This window comes from Motacilla alba, chromosome 13 (assembly GCF_015832195.1).
Source record: "Motacilla alba alba isolate MOTALB_02 chromosome 13, Motacilla_alba_V1.0_pri, whole genome shotgun sequence".
Lineage (NCBI taxonomy): Eukaryota > Metazoa > Chordata > Aves > Passeriformes > Motacillidae > Motacilla > Motacilla alba.
In genome coordinates, this window is record NC_052028.1 from 11,714,810 (window position 1) to 11,735,704 (window position 20,895).

The 20,895-nt window shown below is 55.2% G+C and overlaps 1 protein-coding gene across 2 annotated transcripts in view; it reads right to left on the reverse strand.

The window, feature by feature from the left end:
- Window positions 1–694: 694 nt before the first annotated feature.
- The window catches only part of CAMK2A (calcium/calmodulin dependent protein kinase II alpha), a 34,244-nt gene continuing 14,043 nt past the window's right edge, over window positions 695–20,895 (reverse strand). Inside the window, exons 6-19 of one of the 2 annotated variants that reach the window (XM_038150172.1) lie at window positions 20,437–20,509; window positions 19,977–20,079; window positions 19,427–19,510; window positions 18,733–18,827; window positions 18,229–18,351; window positions 17,408–17,491; window positions 16,043–16,085; window positions 14,301–14,341; window positions 9,621–9,653; window positions 8,486–8,534; window positions 7,109–7,184; window positions 6,212–6,306; window positions 5,609–5,846; window positions 695–5,372 (exon numbers count right to left, since the gene is read on the reverse strand). In XM_038150172.1, coding sequence (XP_038006100.1) covers window positions 5,614–5,846; window positions 6,212–6,306; window positions 7,109–7,184; window positions 8,486–8,534; window positions 9,621–9,653; window positions 14,301–14,341; window positions 16,043–16,085; window positions 17,408–17,491; window positions 18,229–18,351; window positions 18,733–18,827; window positions 19,427–19,510; window positions 19,977–20,079; window positions 20,437–20,509 — 1,132 coding nt within the window. In that variant the 3' untranslated portion in view covers window positions 695–5,372; window positions 5,609–5,613. The remainder of the gene's footprint in view (window positions 5,373–5,608; window positions 5,847–6,211; window positions 6,307–7,108; window positions 7,185–8,485; window positions 8,535–9,620; window positions 9,654–14,300; window positions 14,342–16,042; window positions 16,086–17,407; window positions 17,492–18,228; window positions 18,352–18,732; window positions 18,828–19,426; window positions 19,511–19,976; window positions 20,080–20,436; window positions 20,510–20,895) is intronic. The other variant, XM_038150173.1, reaches the window with a different exon arrangement.

Sequence of the window (20,895 nt, forward strand, 5' to 3'; positions counted from 1 at the left end):
AGGCTCCCAGACCCCTGCAGCACCCAAAGCCCTGTCCCTGGGAAGAGGGCTGGAAGGCAATGAGCTGAGTCTGGGCAGGACACTGAGCTCCCTGAAACCCCAGAGATGCTGGAGACCAGGGGTGGGCAGCATCCAGAGTACCAGCATCCTGCAGGCAGCAGGATACCTGCAGCCCCTGCCCAAGGCCTGCTCTCAGCATTGATGCTTTCGAGGACAGGAGCGCGGTGATGGAGGGACAAGGGGGTGGCAGACGGTCTGAGTCACTGCAGTGACGGAGAATCATCCGTTTCCATGCTCAGAAGTTGGTAGCTATTTATTGCACTTGAACACCAAGAATAAAACTGACACTCGCCCTCCCTCCCACACCCACCCCGCTCCCCGTCCCCCCCCCACCGCCCTCCCCAAACAGATTTGAGCAGTGATCATTCTGTTCACAGCCGCAGGTTCAGAAAAGACAAAGGAAAAGGAAACAAAATCAATCCTCCCCAGCACCCCCCCTCCCCGCCCCAAGTTCCCACTGAATCCAACACGGTCACACTGCTCAACAGTTCGAGTGCACTTACAAAAAGAGAAGAGAAAGGCTTCAGCTGCAACCGTACGGACAAACAGACACGAGGGGACAGGCAGCTACCCCTCCCCGGGGCTTGATTTTTTGTTACGTGACAAAGCTCAGTATACTCTTAATTATAATATATTTTTTGCAATCATCTTAAATAAATATTTCCATAGAGATTTCCTGTAAGTATATATATTTTATATATATATATATATAATATATAAGTGAGAGAGATAGGTCTCATTTTCTTTCCTTAAACCACTGTTAACATATTTTCCCTGCTTGTCCAAAAAATGTTACAAAAGCCCTAAAATTGTGCAACAATTAGAAAAAAGGGACAACAATCCAAAGAAGGAAGGAGCCATTTGATACAGTCCCCTCCACTGCTCCCTCTCTCCCACTCCCTGTTGATGACCTGCAGGAGGGAAGGAGATTCAGATGAATCTGGTGGCAGAGTGGCCACCAGCCCCTGCTCTGGCGTCCCCACAGCCTGCTCATGCCTGAGTTTCCCTGTCTGATACGGATGGGAGCTGCACCTTGGGACACGGACAAGGGCAAGGGCGAGGTCTCTGCTGGCTGGAGGATCTGTGCAGCATCAAGAGCATGGGGTACACTACAACCCATCCTGTGGTGGGGAAGAAGGGTCACTCTGTCTCCTGGGGTGATCAGAGGACGTGATCTCCTGCTGGCAGACACTCCTGGTCCATGGGGCTGTGGGGCTGCCCCCTCACACATGGCACTGCAATCCCACCATGGGCTGCAGAGCCTGCCAGGAGCTCCAGGTGGGAGTAGATGACTGCTGCCTGCTCCAGCTTCTGGCGATCCATGGGGGTATCCATGGGAGGAGAGGCAGGTTTGGGGTCAGACAAGGATTTGGTGCCTGGCAGAAGGGGCATTTCATGCAGGGAAGACAACTCTCCCAGTGGTGTCTGGCTGGGGTGAGGAAGGTGTCTGCTCCTCCAGCAAAGACCAGAGGCCTCTTTGTCTTCCAGAGGGAATGCATCAGCAAGATGTGAGAAATTATGATGTTGCCAGTGGACACTGGCAGACAGGAAGGGAAATCAGGCAGCTCCCAAACCCACCTGTGGAGCTGGGAGCTCAACACCACTACAGCAAGTGCCTCCAGTTAGACATCCCCTGGGGACTGGGAGAGGTGGAAGAGAGGATGAGTATGGAGGACTTCCGAGTTTGGTTTGACCCAGGCACCAGGAGACCAGAGGAGAGGAGTTCTGTCTGTGCCAGGAAATTAAATGTGCCATAGCCTGATCTCCAGCCTTGAGGCTGATGGGACTGGAGGTCCATGGTGGTAAACTCTATCCCAACAAGATGGCCCTGTCCATGTTGTTTATTAGGAACATCTCTGGATGCTGTCATTCCCAGAACCATGGTGAGATTGTTGGGGCAATGCCCGTTTGCATGTGTCAGGGACAGTGTCAACAGCTTAAAAGTAGAGAAGTAACAGCAGCATCCCTGGCTCTTCCAGCCAAAGAAGGATGGTGGAAACTTATTCATATAGCTTTCCTGCAAGTTTAGGAGAAATCAGCAAATGCGAAGGAAGACAGAAACAGATGCTTTCCATGAATACTGAAAGAAAGGGTGGAGGTCCATCAGTGCTTGCTGAGATGCTCTGGAGATACAGGAACCCACTCTGGAGAAGCAGGGCAAGGTGGGGCAGAGACACCAGGCAGGACAGACCCCTAAAGTGCAGGTGCTTAATGCTGCCAGCATGGGCATGTTGGGAGGTTGGGTCTTCCTTGGTCAGGCTGCAGCTTGACTGGAAGACTAGAATGAGTTTAAACTTCAGATTCTGCTTCCCTTGCAAAGGAGTGTTGCAAGGACATCCAGCTGCCTCCAGGGGAGATGACCTTAGGGAAAACTCAAGGAGGAGAAACTCCCTCCAAAAAGACACCTCAAAGCCTTCCAGGGAGTCAAGATGCTTCTCCCTAGAAGTGACTGTGGGTTCTCAGTGAAAGGAGATTGTATCTACCCCAACATCTCATCTGTTATTCCCAAGGAATCCCACCAGACTCCCAATCCCAGTCCTTTCTCAGTAGCAGCTGCTGGAGCAGCTTCACCCTCACAGACCATCCAAGGTCCACAGCTATCAGCAGCTTCAAAACCAGGCTGTGATGGCATCTTCCCTACAGCCCCCAGGCAGAGCCCTGATATGATGTCCTCCATCATCATCCACCTTATACCAGTTCCCAAAAATCCTCTTGACACCTGGAGAGCTTGGACATCAGAAGGTGAATGACACTGACCACAGCTGGCTTCAGAGCCAGCACTGGAGAGGGAGAGAGAGAACTGTGAAAGAGCTGAGTCCTTCCTTTAAAAATTAAAAAAACTTCAGCACTACATGACTACAGGAAGAAAAACAGATCTGTAAAAACACCCAAACTCTACCTTTAAAACTAATCCTTTCCCTGCATGGATTTCCCTGCTTTGGGGAACTCTTGCAAGCCTATGGTGCACAGGTCCACCAAAGGCATGGGGAACCCCATGGGCACCCATGGATCAGCTCTGTGATTTGCCCCCAAAAAGGCATCTCCTACAAACACCAGCAGCCATCGCACTGCTGGCACAGAGGAACACACCAAAACACTTCTCAGGGCCTGTCCGTGCCCCCGCAGTTTAGATTTCTTCCCCTCCATCCAGTGGGAAAATATTTTTGCAGTCTGCAAGGATGCAGCTGCGTTTGGCATGGTGGCCATCCCTGCCTCAACAGAGAGCAAAGCATTCAAAACCACAGAAAAGGCAAAATACACACTCAGAATTTACATGGAGGAAATATTTCCTCTTTTTTTTTTCCTTTTTTTTTTTTACGTTTTCCTTTTTTTTTTTTTAGGTCCAAAACAAGCAGTTTTTGTTCGTTTCTTTGTTTTTCAGCACACGCACCGTCTAGAAAGTTAAACACCATGCAGACAAAGAGAGTGGAGCTAGAAAGTACCCCAGGGCAGCAGTGCTGCAGGAGCCTCACATCAGTGAGTAAAGAGGCTCCAGTCGGGAAAAAGAGAATGTGAAATGGAAGAATTGCCAGAAGAACACCCACCCTCAGACCTCTACCTGATGGCAAAGAGGTGAGACCAACGTTCCCCTTCCCAGCCATGTCTTCTGTCCTGAAAGCCACATGCTGGTGGCACTGCCAGAGCCACCACTGTGGTTTGCCCTGCAGGAAGACCCATGGGGTGCAGGAAGGCACCACAGCAATGTGGGTGCCCCTGGAGGTGGATGCCCTGGAGGTGGATGCCCTGGAGATGGGTGCCCCTGGAGATGGGCGCCCCTGGAGATGGGCGCCCTGGAGATGGGTGCCCTGGAGATGGGCGCCCCTGGAGATGGGTGCCCTGGAGATGGGCGCCCCTGGAGATGGGCGCCCCTGGAGATGGGTGTTTTTGCCACCCAGCGCTGCGGGACAGAATGGGACAAGCCACCACGGTGTGAGAGGAGGGGGCTGGCAGCCATGGGACCCCTGGCAGGAGCATCGTGGCAGAACACCCCCACTTCAAATGTAAACGCAATGAAAAACAGCAACCCCCGAAAATCCCCCCTCCCACCCCACTTAAACAGTTGAATGTTTCTAGTTATTACATAAAGATCCATTTCAGCAAATACTCAAAATCAAGTTACGAAATACACGGTAGGTTGGTTTTTTCCCTATAAAAAGGCATGCGCTCAAAGGAGAAGACAGCGAAAGGCTTGTTTGTTTTTGTTGAAGCACAATCAGATTCTGCAGTTTGTCACTAAAGCTTGCATTCCTTGTTGTCGCTGGAAGGAGTCACGTGGGCCATGGAGGTTTGTGCCCCGAGCCAGCAGCCAGCCTGGCTGCCCCCATCCCATCCCGGGAGTTGGGAGCAAGGGAACGCCAGTGCTGTATGTGAGGGGCAGAGGTGGGTGCTGGGGTAAAGGATCCAGGCTGGGTGGTGGGTGAGGAGGAGGCTGCAGGGATGATGCTACCACCCAGACATGGATGGGGGAGCCCCAGCTCCTCTCTGTGCTGATGGGAAGCAGTTGTCATTCTCCTCCTCTCTTCTCCCAGCATCGCCAGTCTCTGCTCCAAAGGGAGAAGGGAGGAAGAAGAGAGAGCATCCTTCTTGGCGCAGCACTTGCCTGGAGCCAGGGTGCAAACCTACTTGCTCTCCTGGGAAGGAGCCAGCCTGTGCTGGGAAGAGAAAATGAACAGATAGTCTTTACTCACCCGTCCAAACACGGCCCTCCTTGCACAGGTACGCATGAAAAATGGACTTGGCAAATGGATTGAGTTGCAGTTCCCTGGACGAGGCTGCTGGGAAGCAGGAACTCAGGTTGGGAGCAGGCAGGAGTCATGGCAGCAGACAGGGATCTTGATAGCAGCAAAGCAAAATCCACCAGCACGCAGGGAGGATGCAGCAGAGAGCAGCTCAAAACTGCCCCCCTTTCCTCGGAGGGCTTCCAGCAGAGGTGGGATGGAGGTGGATGATGAACCTGAGCCCAGTTCAGGAGATGTGCTGGGTAGTGAGGAGGCCCACCGACGCTATGCAGCTGATGAGGGGGGCCTGTACACCGGCCAGATGCTTGGGTTTGAGTCCATGGTTTCTCTTTTTCTGGTTCATGCAGAGGAAGGGGGCCCAGCGCCATGACCCCGGCAGGGTGGGGGTGGATGGGATGCTTGTGCTGCCCCGGCGGGGCTGTCGTGTGTGTGCGGTGAGAAGCGAGGGGTTATTCCAGCGGGAACCAAGCAGCAGAGCCAACAGCCAAAGTCCCGTAGGTGAACATGTCGGAGGGGGTCTCCCCTTGGTAGTCAGTCAGTGACAAACCCAACACGGGCAGGGCCACACTTCAGCTGCAAAACACAAACCGGGAGGAGCCGGGATTCGCTTTGACCATCCCTTTGGCAGAGCATCCCTCTCCCCGCTGCTACCTCACAGCAATCAGCACCTCCACAGCAATCTCAGCTGCAATCAGCACCTCCCCAGCACAGATCCTCAGGACAGGATCCCACGTGCTGTGAGCCCCAAGGCTGCAGCATGCCCACACCCAGCCCTGCCTATCCCTTGTGCCCAGCTCCTGGATGCTCACAGGGCTTACTGCGGTAGGACCGAGGGCGCGCCGGATCTGTGGAAGTGAACAATCTGCCATTTGCCATCCCGGCGGTGCCAGATGCGGGTCTCCTCGGACTGGGCAGTGCGGGGGATCCCTCCAGAGTCCACGTACTGCGTGATGCGAATGTAGGCGATGCAGGCAGACTCGTCCCCCATCAGGTGGATGTGGGGGTTCAGGATCGTCGTGTGCACGGGTTTGCTGTTCCGGGACCACACTGGAGAGGGGGCAAGCACAAGTGGATTTAGGCATGGGAAGGAGTTTGGGTGGCTCTTGCTCAGCGTGGCAGCAATTTTGGAAGGGGAGACACTTGTGTTAAGGTCTCTGCTTGATGGGTCTGAGTAAATGCTGTACAGGTGGATTCAGGATGGGTCCATCTAGAAAACAGCTAACAGATACAGCCAACAACTTCTACAGATACCTGTCCCCAGGAGACCTTACACCCCCTGCTGGGATCTTCCAGATCAGCTAGAGATGCTCCCACAGCAACCCTAGCCCTATTCCCTCCAACAAAATGATGGAGATCAAGACAGGCACATGGGAGGTGGGAGGGGTCCCTCAGAAAGCAAGTGAGCTGCTTACAGTTTTCAAAGTAGAATCGGTGGAAATCCAGGCCTTCCACAAGGTTGCCCAGAGCCTCAGGCTCAAAAGCAGTCATTCCAGGGTCACACATCTTCCTGGGGAGCCAGGAAAGGGAGAGAAAAGGGAGAGGTTATCTCACCACTTCTGGCATGAGAGCCTGAAGAACCCAAATGCCTCCTGCTGGGGATGGCTCCCTCAGCCTAAGGCTGAGGAGTATCTGCACCAGTGAGTAATTCATACAAAAATCTGACCTCAACCCTGCATTCTGCTCAACACACCTCCCCTCCTGCCCACTAACTGTAGGCAAGGCCCCACCAAAGCAGGGTGCCTTCTCCATCAGCCACCCTTTGCAATTAAACCTCCTCAAACATTGTCATCTTCTTTGCAAGAAAGGAAGACATCAGGGAAAAAGCTCATATTATCTGCTCTGTGTCAAAATATCCCTGCTGCGATCCTCTGAGGCAGGGATGACGACCTGCACTCACTCACACATCACTAATTACATCAGCCTTGGACACAGAAGAGGTGTGCTCTGAACAGCATCAGCTCAGCAAGCAGAAATCATCTACACTTCAGAGCAGCCTGTGGCAATCTGGATATAATGGATTCCATGGATACAAACACTTCTTTCACCATAAGTCACGTTTACAATTATTTCTCTTTCTGCAAACCAAAAAATTGGGCTCATCTGTGACAGTAAGACCAGAGAACTGTGATCAGCTGAACACAATAACAGCATCAGACTCAGAAACTGATGTCTCCTCCTTCTTTTGGATGGTCTCCACTCTTCCCCACCACATCAACCTTGTCACCCTGCCCTGGACAGCAGTAAAATCTGGGCAGCACTGTAAGAGTGAGAGCCCTGACCCAGCCCAAATCCACACTGGGCACACTCACGTGTAGGACTCGAAGTCTCCATTGCTTATTGCTTCAATCAGCTGCTCTGTGACTTTAATGATTTCTTGCTTCCGTACTGTTGGTTTAAAGAGAAAAGGGAAATAAAAGGATAAAACAAACCAGAAATAGGCACTGGTGTTACCATATCGGTGAGAGATCTTTATCTCATCAGAAACAGAACACAGGATGTGGGGGGACTTTGGAAACTGTACAAGGAAAAAGCAGGAGAGTGACTGGGGAGAGAGGTGGAGAAGGGCTCTTCATCTCCAGATTTTCAAAGACAGGGCAAAACTGAAAATGCCTGTAATTTCCTAAAGAGCCAAAAGGTTAATCACCAAGTGGGAAGCTACCCTCAGCCCAAAAGTTGGGACAGGTTGGTATTGGCTGAAAAACCTTGCCAAGCTGGGACCCTCTACCCCATGAACTCACAGCAGAGGCCAGCTAGGGCAAGCTGGACCAAGGATGCTCTCACCTTCCTTTTGAAATGGGAGGAGACGGTCTCAGAAGGGAGGAGAACAGGTGAGTGACACGTGCAGCCACCCCAGGAGATACAAGAAGGGACCCTGCAAAGGGCATAGAACTGTGCAGCTGTTGCCAGAGATTCCAGGCACTGCCGGTTCATCTGGGAAGGGATGGGCTCCAAGAGTGGCTTTGGGGCTCCCAGGGATGCAGGAGGAACTGTCAGAGGTAACCTCAAGCTTATCAACAAAGCTGTGCTTCAAATGCAAATTGGCATCATGCTTGATTTTTTTTTTCCTTTGCATTGTGACTCATGAAAGGAGAGGGAGTGTGTTCCTAGGAGCTGTTCACAAAAGCGAGGGAATCCCGTCGCTTCCTGAGCACCACCTGCCTCCACATCCAGGCCCAAGGAGCCCCTCTCCAGAAGGACAAGTTGTCCCATTAGCTCTCATGTCAGGCCAAAGTCCATTTTGCTTTGTGCCGAGATCACTTCATCGAGAGACTTTACAAATTAACACGGATAAATTATTCCCTGGGTTATTCTTAGAAAGCTGCCTCTGGCAGGCAGGCAGGCAGGCAGCAGACAGGGATTTCCCCTGGAGGCTTTTCCCAAAGGGAAGCTTATTTTAAAAGAGCAGCCAGGCTGCTATCCCTGCGGATTTCTGCCATTTCCACACCTGCTTTCAGGGAACATCCCCGTTCATGGGAGCACCTCGCTCCTCACCAGCAGTGCCCCAGCTGCTCGGTTCAGCAACCCAGTAGTGAAACCACCTGAGGAGTCATAGCAACTTCTAAGGAGCCCTGAGGCAGCTTGATGGTGGTGGGTTTTGCTGTGGCAAATATCTTGTGAGGGGTGGCCAGACCCATGGGCACCCCTCCAAAACAACCTGCCCACCTTCCCCCTTGCCCCACTGGTACCTTTGGTGTCTTCATCCTCAATGGTGGTGTTGGTGCTCTCCGACGATTCCTGAGCAAAGAACAGAAAGGACACACGGCGTGGTGAGAAGAGTCTTCTCCCCGTGACAGATGGTGCTCGTGTGTTCGACAGCCCCCCGAGTCTGACCCCACAGCGCTCAACTGTGCCAGCAGACAGAAACCAAGGAAACGCCAGCAGGTCCAACCTGTCCTCAACCACAGCTCTAGGGCAGCACTGGCAGAGCCCTCCCTGACCTCCACTCCTTGTCGCCAAGGGCACAAGAGGTGGGCTGTGGAGGGTCTCGTAGGAACGGCGCTGCCTTTCCTACTGACACCTGTGGGGACAGAGATGGGGGCAGGTCCAGGGGCCATGTGGTGGGTTCCTAGGAGCGTTGCCGGAGGGGCAGGGAGAGGGGCTGTGCAGGGGTGGAAGACACCATGTTGACTGTACAATAAAGAGAGAGATGTACAAATTAACAGCGAGAAGGAGCTGGGATGAGAAAGAGGGGACTGTGCAGGAGTGAGAGAGACCACACTGACCGCAGAGTAGGGAGAGAAATGTACAATAAAACAGTGCTTCCAAGACCCACATGGACCACTGAAGGCTGAGACACAGCTCTTCCAAGAAACAGCTGAGCACTACACAGATTTGGGGGGAGAGGGGTACTGACCCCCCATCTCTCTCCGGGAGCCTCATCAAGGCAACTCTGCTAGCGGAGCTAGAGCAATGGCTCTGCTAGCTCTTCCCAGCAGAGCCTTGCTTGTGTATTACCCAGAAGACCCCGATGTAGGTTGGCAAGGTGTCCCATGACCATACAGTCCCCGCAGAGGCATGGAAGGTGTTTCTCCAAGGCTCCTTGGACCGATGCAGCCTGCAGACCTGAGTCAGGAGAACTGGGAGAAACGGCATGAGAACCCATCAGCAAGAACCAGGGCTGGCTTCCCACCAGCTGGTGGCCAGCAAGTGCCTGCACCAACCCTGTTAATGGGGTTTGTGGGTGATACGGCTTTGAGGATGTTCCCTCCAACCCCGCTGTCCCTTCTTCCCTACCCCGAGGTAACTTCCAAAAACGGGGGAAGCTGGAACATGTGGAGAGGCCCAGCAATATCGGCATTTAGGAAGACGAAGGACACTCACCATTAACTGAACGCTGGAACTGGACTTTCTTTTCTGGAAAAACAAGGAGAAGAGATGGAACAGGAAGAGACACAGAGTGAGAAAGGCTGAGAGCAGCACATGAAAGGCAGCAGCTCCTGAGCCACCCTTCTTGGTCCTCATGGGCAAACGAAAGGCGCAGAGGGACTCGTTGCTCCTGTGGGGACGTGCTGCTGGCTGCAATGTTGTGGGTGACTTGCAGCTCCCTCCCCACATTCCTGCCAGCACTTTTCTCTCCTGACCTGTCACAAACTCTGGGGTTGCTCATCCCAAGGACCTTGGCTAGTACGAAAGGGAATCCCCTAGGAGTCAATGACCACTCTGGTGGTCTGTGACCAGGCCAGCAAGCTCACAGGAACAGCAGCGGGGTACTGAAAAGCTAAGGCAGCTTCACCACAGCTCTTTGCCCAGTGTGAATGCTCTACTGACTTCTCTGGATCTGCTTTGGGTGCATCTGCTGATAGCACTGACTGCTGTGGAGACACTCCTTTAGCTTTGAAACTAGACCAGTCCTAAGCTGGCTGGTTTAAGGCCAGAAAGGCATTAAAGCCTCGAGGCAGGTTCACATTGTGGGAAGCAGTCCTGAGCACAGCTCCAGTGCTTTAAATCAGGACTCCAAAGAGAAAACTTGCACATTTATCTCCATCCTTGACCACTACCACTAGGCTTTAAAGTTTTTCAGTTGGATGACCCCATATCCACTCTTCTACTTGCATCTAGACTCTCCTTCCTTACTGTGCTCTGCTCCCCATCTCCATCTTTAATTTAGCTAGGAGACAGGGGGACATGCCTGCTGACCTCATACCCCTTCTGCACCTCTGGCTCCCAGGGAATGAATCCCAGTGTGCGTCAGGGAATACCAACGTGCAGAAATCAGAATCTGCAGTGCCAAATAACAAAGTGCTGTACCAGCATATTTAACAAGGCACCAGCTGTGCCTGCCCTGAAGAGAGAAAAGCAGCACACAGTGTGCAAATCTCTTGGAAAAGTCCATAGAGCAACCCGTTAGGGTGCATGGGTGGGCTACAGCATAAAAACTGATGATATCCATTCTCCCTCATTGCTCGTTTCACATCCTAACTGACTTCCGCCAGCATCCTCAGTGAGTTTCCCCCTCTACTACTGCTGCTCTCCCCTTGCTCACTAGGTCATAGAATCATGGGATCACAGAATGGTTTGGATTGGAAGGGACCTTAAAGATCTCTCCAGTTCCCAGTAGACCAGGTTGCTCAGAGCCCCATCTAACCTGGCCTTCAACACTTCCAGCAATGGGGCACCCACAGCTTCTGTGAGCAATTTGTTCCAGTGCCTCAGCACTCTCACAATAAATAATTTCTTCCTTATATCCAATCTAAACCTGCCCTTTATCCGTGTGAAGCCATTCCCCTTGTTCTAGAACTCCATGCCCTTGTCCAAAGTCCCTCTCCAGCACTCTTGTAACCCCTTTAGGCACGGGGCCATCTCTCGCCCTTCCTTCACCGAAAATAAAGATGTCCTAAAGGGCAGAGTGAGCTGTGGTATTTTTTCAGGAACCTCATGGAGAAAGGGAGCCACTGGAGCTGGGCTGTTGCAGGAAGGACTGACAGCTTCTGCTACCCAAGGACATGAGACGGGGCAGCAAACTGCAGAAATTTCAGACGCAACAGAATGCAACACAAAGCAGTGACTGCATCGAGTCTGGACATACAGTAACAGGATGCAACACGGGGCAGTGAGCTCATCAGTCTAGGACGGGACAGGATGCGACACGGGGCAGTGATTCCATCAGTTTACAATGGGACAAGATGTGACACTACACAGGGCAGTGAAAGTATCATAGCTGCTGGCACCAGAGGACCTCCCAAGGATCCCAGAGCAGGGCTCAAGGGGGAGTTCTGGTCCCAGGCATGCTTTTAGTAGGTGAGGAACTTCCTCAGGAGGGTGAGTTTTGAGCCCTCTGAGCCCGGGCTGGCACCGTGCTGGTGTTGGAGGGCTGTGCAGACAGGCCAGAGGGCAGCTCCAGCCGCCTGCTGCCCCCAGCACAGCTTTGGGCAGGAAAGGCAGGGGTGGCTGCCTGAGATCTGCGTGCTCTCGTGGGGAAGGCCAGTCCAGCACGTTAATCCAAGTGGGGACACCACTCTCCTGACAGTGACCCACACCACGAGGCCCTGCTCTGAGCAGGCATGACCATTCCCTTCCCACCGTGCCAACCACTCAAGGCAGGCTTCCAGGTTCCTACCTTGCTTTTCCAGCCAATTAAAGAAGTTACCACTGTTCACCAGTGTCCTGACATTTGCTGGTGGCCCAGTGGGCCATTGGAGCTTCACCCACAACACCCAGCCTCCCCGTGTCCCCCTGAATGAGTTATGCTGCAGGTTCCCCCAGGCTGAGCATGGAAATGAGAGGTGGGGATGGTTATGCTGAAGGTGGACAATGCAAGAAAGCTGTTGGGAGTGAGCTTGTCTCTACCTTGTCTTCTCCTCCTGCACCTTCCTGGCCATCTAGCCAAGCTGTCTCCCCTTTACTTGTTGAAAAGGGAGCAATAAAAAAGCAAATTCATTCTCAGAGTTTGTCCACACTCTTCAGATGAGTGCTGGTGGGTAGGTTGCACTTGGAATGAAGCCTCATGATCTGCTCCCTTCTGGCCAGGGCTGAGGGCTGGGGATGCAAACCAGCCTCTCTGATCCTGCTCTGAAACCAGACTCTCCTCACTGAGCTTCCGTGAAGAGCCAGAAGGTTGTTCACCCAAACAAGCTATTTTGCTACAATAGGAAGTGCCTCTTTTCCCAGGGTAATGTCTGCCCTCAAAGCTCCTTTGAAGTCCAACAGGGAGCATCATTAGCAAGCTGGGCTGGCAAATGGCTGTCTACCACAACACAGAAATTCAAAACTGTCCCTTTTTGCTGGAAAATTAGATTCAGGACTGTGCCTGATGAAGCCTCTTCATCCAGCAATCTCACCTTTAATAGGTTAAAAATGCATGTTCTGTTTGGTCTCACCTGTGCTCCAGCAAGGAGCTTGTACCAAGTCAACTCTACCTGTGGTGTCACATCTTAGGTGACTCTCAGAAGCAACTGGGACCTCAGAGCAGCAGAGAACAGGCCAGCAGTGGCTGGCACATGGGATTGTGACAAAGTTGTGACTACCATGGGATCTGCCAGCCCCAGCCCTATTAATTCTGTTCTGGGAGTCTCATGATATCCTGAGAGCCCAAAGTAATGTCCTCTCAGAGCCATCCAGGCCATCAGCCTCATGCTGCAGAATAACAGGGCATGGCCAGAATGGGCTCTCGTGGAGCTGAGCCCAGCTTTGGAGGGTTGTGCACGGCCCCAGTCCCTGCAAGCTTCTCCTGTCCCAGCTGCTGGGTCTGGGAAGAGTGAGAGAAACACATGCCATCCCTAGACTGTCAGCTTCACCAACCATCCGTGCTGAGGAAGGAAGAAGCTGGCTGAGGGCTCTGCTCTTCCAAAACCCTGCACCTGTCACAGCCCAACAGTGGGGTGCCTACAAAAGGGCAGGAGAAGGTTCTGGAGGTTCTCCCAGCAAAGGGCCCCTATGGAGGAGGAAGAGTGGCCACACTGCAGTCGGGCTCCCAAAGCTCTGCCTGATGATGGAGGATGTCACCACGATGGAGGATGTCACCAGGCCAGCTCTCCCTTGCTGAGTGATCCATCGTATTTATGAAGGGAACAGGTAAGGAGAGAAGGACCCTCGCATGGACCATTCCTTCCTGCAGGAGGAGTTTAACAGAGTTCAACAACCACTGCTATCCACCACATCTCCATGTCACCAGAAACAGCAGAATTCTGCTGCCTCCTTGTCCTGGAGCAGAGCTGCAGCCCCACCTCAGAGGGGATGATGAACCTGCAGGCTCTGCAGCCCAAGAAACAAGATCCACCAAACACCAGCTTGCTTTCAGAGCATCACCAAGCCATTACTCTGTCGAAGCACCACTGTGTTTCTTTGCTGTCTGCACTGGGCACAGGGGACAAGCAGCACTGTGAAGGTGGTTAAAAGCACCCACGTGTCACCCAGCAGCACACCAGCCCTTGGTACAGGATGGGACAGGAATTGGGGCCGGTCCCACGAGCTGCATCAGGACCCCCAAGCTGAGCGAGCAGGAGATGAGGCCACCCATCCCGCTAGACAGCTGCTGCTGGAGCCCTGGTTCTGGGCTGCGAAGCTGCCTCCTCCTGTCCCCTGTCCTGGTCCAGCCTCTGCCTCTCCCCCTCCCTGCGGGCAGCGAGGGACAAGCGCATACTGCCGGCACTGAACAGCAGCGAGTTCCCGCAGCGCACCCTCCAGCACCGGCCCGCTCCCCTCGCCCGCTGCGCTGAAAGCCTCCTGTGCCCTGCTGCTGGCAGGAGCCCAGCCGGTGGCACGGGGACACACCGGGACAGCCGAGCCGACAGCTGCCCTTTAAGGCGCGGGAGGCAGCAGGGACTGCCGGCGTGGCGGGCACAGCACGGGGAGCCCAGGGCCAGCAGGGCACGGGAACGCTCCCCGCGGCACGGCACAGAGACCCCGGCACAGAGACCCGGGCACAGAGACCCCCGGCACAGAGACCCCCGGCACAGAGACCCCGGCACAGGGACCCCGGCACAGAGACCCCCGGCACAGGGACCCCCGGCACCGGCCAGCAGCACAGGGGCAGGCAGCACAGGGCACCGGGGCTGAGCTTACCTTCACGCCGTCATTCTTCTTGTTGCCACCACTTTTGCCTCCTGGAGAGAGGAGGAAGGAGATTAGCAGAGCCAGGCAGGGCACCAAGACCAGGAGGGCGAGGATCAGCAGCATGGTGCCGGGTGCCAGAGCGGCAGGAGCCCCCGGCCCGGCTGGTGGGGTTCTTCTCTCCAGCAATCACCGCCGCAGCCCGTGGGAGCTCAGGGGCGACCTTGCCGCCACTGTCCTGTCCTACCGCAGTGGCTCTTGGCCGGGGGCATGACCCGAGTCCGAACGTCACGCCAAGTCCCTGGGGCGGCAGAGGGGGCTGGCAGGGCTGCCCGGCAGAGGCGGGCTCTGGCCGGGCGGTGCTGTTGACCCGGCGTGGTGCAGCGTGGAGGAATGGGCTGCCCGCCTGCCGCCCTCTAATTTTAGCCCCATGCTGCCGGGATCATGTGCTGCCGGCCCGCCGGCCCGACAGCTGCAAGCCCGCATTTTGACAAGGATGAAAAGCAGGCGCCTTGCCCTGTGCCCACCCACCGCTGCCGACCCTGCCCCAGCCCCCCGCTGCACAGCCCGCTGCCCCCGAGCCCGGCGCAGGGCGGACCGCGGGAGCCCAGCGCCTGTCGCCCGCCAGCTCCCGGCCAGGGGACTCTGCTGAGCCCTCGGGCCGTGTGTGGGACGGGCAGCACTGGGAGAGATGCTTTGAACTTCCTTCCTTTCGATGCTTCCTGTCCGCCTCTCCCGGCGTGGGGCTGACATCGGATCCCCCCAGCTGCCGGACTCCTCCAGCGCCCGCCACAAGTGCTAAATGTGTCAGCACGATCCCCCCTCGACAAATGCAGAGAGCAGCCCTGGCCACAGCCCTCTGCACCCCTGCCCACCTCCTACACCTGACACTCGGGGAGCCTCAGCAAAGAACCCTGAAACGCCCGACTAACCCCAAACAGCTGCCACAGCCAGCTCAGCAGCGTGCAGGGCTTGGCTGGCGTGTCCCGGCCCTGTAGCACCTCTGCAGGGCCATCCCCAGGTGGCGAGGTGACAGCGGGTGGATGAGTCCTGCAGTAACACGGCTCCTTTTGGTTCCATGCCTGGGGAACCGCCTGTGAAATCCCATTTGCAAGGAGGTGTCCCCAGAGGGAACAGCTCTCAGGGAGAGCACTGGAGCAGAGGGATTCTGGCTGCACTGAGACATCTCCAGTGCACAGGCCGGGCTGCCATGCTCGGTCCTGTCGCCATGGCAGCCCTCGGGATGTAGGGAGGCAGGAAGAGAGCGGGGAATCCTGCAGGATTAGCATCCACCTGCCTGGGGAGAGACCTGTGAGATCCTGCTGCCATCTGCCTGCAGTGGTGCCAGGGGCCTTTCCCTGCTCCCGACGCAGAGGGTGCTCTCCCTGAGCCACAAACATCTCCAGGAGGACACAAAACCAGCTGCTTGAGCTCGGCTGCCCCCAGCACCCACATCCCCATCATTGCACAAGCCAGATGGTTGGGTGCATACAACCCCCAAAACCCTAAAGCACTGTGGATCACTGAGCCTCAACCGCACACTTTTTCTCTTGCATCCCAAGCCAGCAGCCAGCCTGGAGGTGCCAGGTGACCTCTCCTGGAGGAGCACCCAAAGGCACACATCCCCAGAGGCACAAGGCTGCAACCTCAGCCTCTCTGTGACACATGAGGCAAAGCCAGCTCCCCAGGGACCCTACAGATTTGCCCTGGGCAGCCTGTAAGGCAAGGAGATGAGTGCCAGAGACAGCACCTACCGGAGAAGTTCCTGGTGGCCAGCATGGTGGTGAGGATGGCTCCCTGAAAGACAAGGAAGGCAGAAGGAAAGGGTGTGCTGGACCCCGGGCCCCTGCACCCTGCTGCTCCCCCCATCCCTGGGGGAGGAAAGCCCTGCTCAGCACCTGTCCCCCAGCCCCTGGAAGGAAGGAAACTGGCCCACGGACTGCTATTCTTCTCCTGCCATCAAAAGCAGCTCTCAATACCTGACTCCATACCCCAATGGCTGGCATTGGGTTGCATTCTCTAAAACTGCCTTCCCTCCTAGATTAAAGGGATATTAAATATCTGCTGGGCACTTTTCATTCCCATACTACCCTGTCCTAGATGAAGCACAACCCCACTGACTGGGGCCGGCAGCTGGCAACAAGGGAACCCACTGGGAGTGGAACTGGATTTAATTGTGATTAAAGCTGTGCCAGCTCAGAGCAGCAGGGCAGGGATTGCTCATGGGAGCCACGCAAAGATCACCAGCACAAAACAACATTTGTAAAAATCCTTCCCCTTTTCCAGCTGAGCCTACTACCTAGTTGCTAAGTGTATAATGAGATTACTTTGGACTAATTGCGTACAGTAATGGATTACTATTTTGAAGTGTATGCCTGAACTAATTTGATTACTTGTCTAGCTGAAAAGTAATAATAGTTCATAGCCAGTTTCTTTGCTTGATAATCTTGTAAGTAGTCTGCAGCTGTACTGCTCTGTGTCACGCTGCGTTCAGGCCTGGAGCGCTGATGGCTCAGGCTGTGGCACAGACCAGCCTCACCCCACTCTGCAGGCAGCACTGTGATTTCCAGAGCCCATTCCCAGCGTCCTGCTGCCAGCTGAGGCTGAGCAGCACCCAGGAGATGGGTGCCTCAGGGAGGTGCTCAAGCTGGAGATGGTGATTTCAGAGGGGTCCAGGCCGTGGTGCATGGCAGCATCCGAGAAGGGAGAAAGCTGTGGGGCTGCTGGAGCGGGTGAGCTTTTTGTCTGTCTGTGGATCACTTTATTCTTGGCTGCAAAGTGCCTTGGCCATCAGGTAAAGGTCTCACTGTGCCTCTCAGGCCCACGTCCAGCCCCAAAAAGAAGCTACCTGGACACTGGGTCCAGTGGAAAAGTCCTCACCCAGCACCCAGTGTGACTCAGTGCTTTCCTTCACCACGGCTTTCTTTGAGCAGTGGGGAACCCTAGCCAGATGAAGTTGTCACCCCCCTCAGTCTCCTTTGCCTTTTCACAATGGGGGTCCCCAAATGCCCATCACCCCCACACCACCGCCCACAGACATCACCCTGTCATTTCCCTCCCAGGGGACAAGCCACCAATGATCTGATTGTGCATTTAGCAGCCAGCTTGGACAGAGTTACCTTCAGCTTCCTCCGGGCATTGAACTTCTTCAGACAGTCCACAGTCTCCTGCCTGTGCATGCATGACGCCACGGTGGCACGGTGCTGGGGGGAGAGAGACCTGGCTCAGAGCAGTTCTGGGGGGAAGGGGCCCCCCAGCCTGGCTCTCCCATGCTCACACATGTGTATGAGCTCCCATGGCCGAGGCACTGGCCAGAGCTGCCTGCAGCAGCAGCAGCAGATAAAAGTTTAATGGGCAGTGGGAGATGGAAGCTTTGGAGTCAGCAGGATCTGCTCTGGTGGTGGGGGTGTGTGGAGAACTGGCTGCCCCCTGAGTTAACCCCTTGACTGACCAGCCATGTTTAGCAGTGTGCTCAGGGTTTGCACGTGTGTGGTTAAGCCCACAGACTGCTCCTGCCTTTAGGATCTGATTCAGAGTGAGAACCAGCAGCTGAAACAGCAGGATGCAGTGAAGGGTGCAGGGATTGCTGCTGGAGTAGATGGATGGATAAACATGAGCCTACTCCCATTGCCTCTGAAGAAAGACCCCCCAGCACAGCGTGACACTGAGAAATTAGTCTGTTCCCACCAGGACAGGGGGCCTGTGTGTCCCTCCCATCACCAGGTCCCCCAGGAGCATGCTGCTTGCACTCACAAGCTTTTTTCTGCTGTAAAACCTCAGGGAAAATGCTGCTGTGAGAGCATTGAGAGGAACCCTGCCAGGAAACCATCTTCCCAGGATGGAGAAGAGAGCTGGCAGCATGTTTGATAACAAGTGATCCCCAGTGAGATGTTCCCCACTCGTGAATCCCCACATGTCTCTACCTTCAGCCCCAGCTCACCGATATCCAGGGGTGCTTCAGAGCCTCCGCTGCCGTGATGCGCTTGGATGGGTTTATGGTCAACATCTTGTTGATGAGATCTTTTGCTTCAGGAGTGACCGTGTCCCATTCAGGGGAGGGGAACTGCCAAAGCAAAGGGATGAGGGTGAGACATGGCAGAGAGCCCCTCTGCACTTGGGTTGCTTCCCCTGCAGCTTGAGACAGGCTGGAGAAATGGTGGCCACTGGAAAGAGTAGCCAGGTGGAAAACCAAAGAGCAGAAGTGGAAGAAGGAAGTTGGAAGGCTCAGGACAAGACCTGTCTCTCCCAAAAAGTGGCCCTGAAATGTGCCAATGTCTGTGCCTGGGCATGGCAATGAGGCCAACGCTCTGCGACCAGGGCAGAGGAAAGTACTTGTTCCCATTGGTCAGAATTTTTTTTGGTTGCTCTTCTAGAGCAGCAGGCTGCGAGGCAGGGACAGCAGGAGAGGAGACTGTGAAAGGGACAGCAAGACAAACCCACTCACATCGTAAGCCCCAGCCTTGATCTGCTGGTAGAGTCGGTGTTGGTCTTCATCCCAAAAGGGTGGGTACCCAACCAGCAGGATGTAGAGGATGACACCTGCCCAGGAGAGGAGATGGGATCAGTGGGAAGGAATTCATTGCTAGAGGCAGGAGCACACACAGCCTGGGGACTGATCAAGCTCAAGCAGAAAAACAGAAATTAGGGAAACATGAAGATTTGCTCACTGTTTAAAGAGCAAAAGGCTTGTTGGTGGGTCCAGTTCAGCACCTGGGGAGGTTCAAGGCTCTGGCAGTCACCATGCAGAGCCCAAAGTGGGTGCCCTGGCAGGGGTGGGTGATGTCTCCTCCCCATCGTGGATGGAAAAGGCTCCCCTGTGGCTGCAGCTGCAGGGAGGCACTGCCTGACTCCACCAGCACCACAGGGAGAAGAGAGTCTCGCTTGACTGGGAGCTCTGGTACATAACTCCCAGTTAGGTACCCAAAGGGGGGTGATCCTTCAGAGAGGGTGACACTGGATTGGGAGAGAGTGTGTTGCCCAGGGTGATGTGCCACCTCCTGGGTAAATCCTCCACCCTGGCTCCCCTGAGGTGTGACTGGAAACTGCAACTTGGGGCACGCTGGATGAACAGCCTGCCTCTCCCGCCCAGCCCGGCCCAGCCTGGCCCAGCCCGGCACCCCAGCCCCGGTCAGGCTTACCGCAAGCCCACAGATCCACGGCTTTGCCATAGGGATCCTTCCGGAGCACCTCGGGGGAGAGGTATCCCGGGGTGCCGGCGAAACCTGGGACAGACAGACAGCCTGTCATGCCCGCCGGCAGGCAGCCCCCGTGCCCCAGCCCAGCAGCGGGGACTGCTCCCCAGCCTGGCACAGCGAGAGCCCAGCGTGCGGGCACATCCCGACCCCTGGGACAGACACCCTCCTTCCAGAAACCTCTGTGACTCCCACGGGCAGAGCAAACTGTGTTTCTGCCACTGCCAAAGCCCAGATGGTGCCCAAGGCTGGAGTGTTCTGCTGTGCACTTCCAGCACTTGGAAGAGGCTTTCCCCCCACTGTTCTGGCCCTGTTGCTGGCTTGTCCATCTCACCAGGACACCTCGGTGACTCACAGAGTCCCTGTGGAGCTGTTTGCTCCACACCAGCCTGCTCATCCACAGTGCTTCCTGGGCTGGTGCTCTCCCATAACCCTGGGCCCGGGGTCCTGGAGCCCCCTGAACTACCATGCCCCACCTCAGGCCAGTCCTACTCACCAAACCACGCTTGCTGGTCGCCCTCCACCTCGATGGCGAGGCCAAAGTCAGCCAGCTTGACGGCAGCACCCTTCAGCTTGGATGCCAACAGCAGGTTCTCGGGCTGCAGAAGGAGATGGGGGTTGGAGAGGAGTGAAAACCCCTCAGGGGCTCTGCTGTTGGCAGGGGGAGCTTCACAGCACAGCACAGAGGAAGATCTGGACGTGCTCCCTGACTGCTTTGTCCTGGTGTCCCTGGATCCTTAGGGGATCTGCAGATCTTCAGAGACCTCCCTACCCCATCTCCCTGGTGTCATTTCACTCCGGAGCTGGTCTTTGCTCTGTGGGTTTCCCGCAGCCCTGCTCGTGTTCCTCCCTGCTGTTTCAGCAGCCCTGAAGGACTCTGGGCATTGTTCCACCGTGCTCTGCATCACAGATGGGGTCCCCTGTCCTCCCACAGGCACTCTCCCTGCAGCTCCTACCTTCAGATCCCGGTGAACCACCCCCATCTGGTGGCAGTGCAGCACGGCCTCCAGGATCTGCTGGATGCAGTGGCTGTGGGAGAGAGGAGAAAGCTCACACAAGTGCCTGGTGAGGCAGAGTTTCATCAGACACTTCTATTCTGCTGCGTTTCACCCCTCTGCCCTACTCCCCATCTCGCTGCCCGTCAGCAGCCCTGCAGCCCAGCTCAGCATCCCCCTCCACTGACACCCACACACCTGTGGGGAGCAGTTCTAACCCAGCAGGAACCTAACAGAGCTATTGCACACCAAATAATGGTGAGCAGGAGCTTAGGGGACACAGCTGAGCCCCTGGGAACCCCAGAGGAACAGCACTGGAGGCGGGGAGCTGGAGAGCAACAGTGGAACCACAGTACCAGCAAAGATTTGCTCTCCAAACCCAGGCAGAGCAGATGTGCTCCACGCAACCTTTGCTCCAGC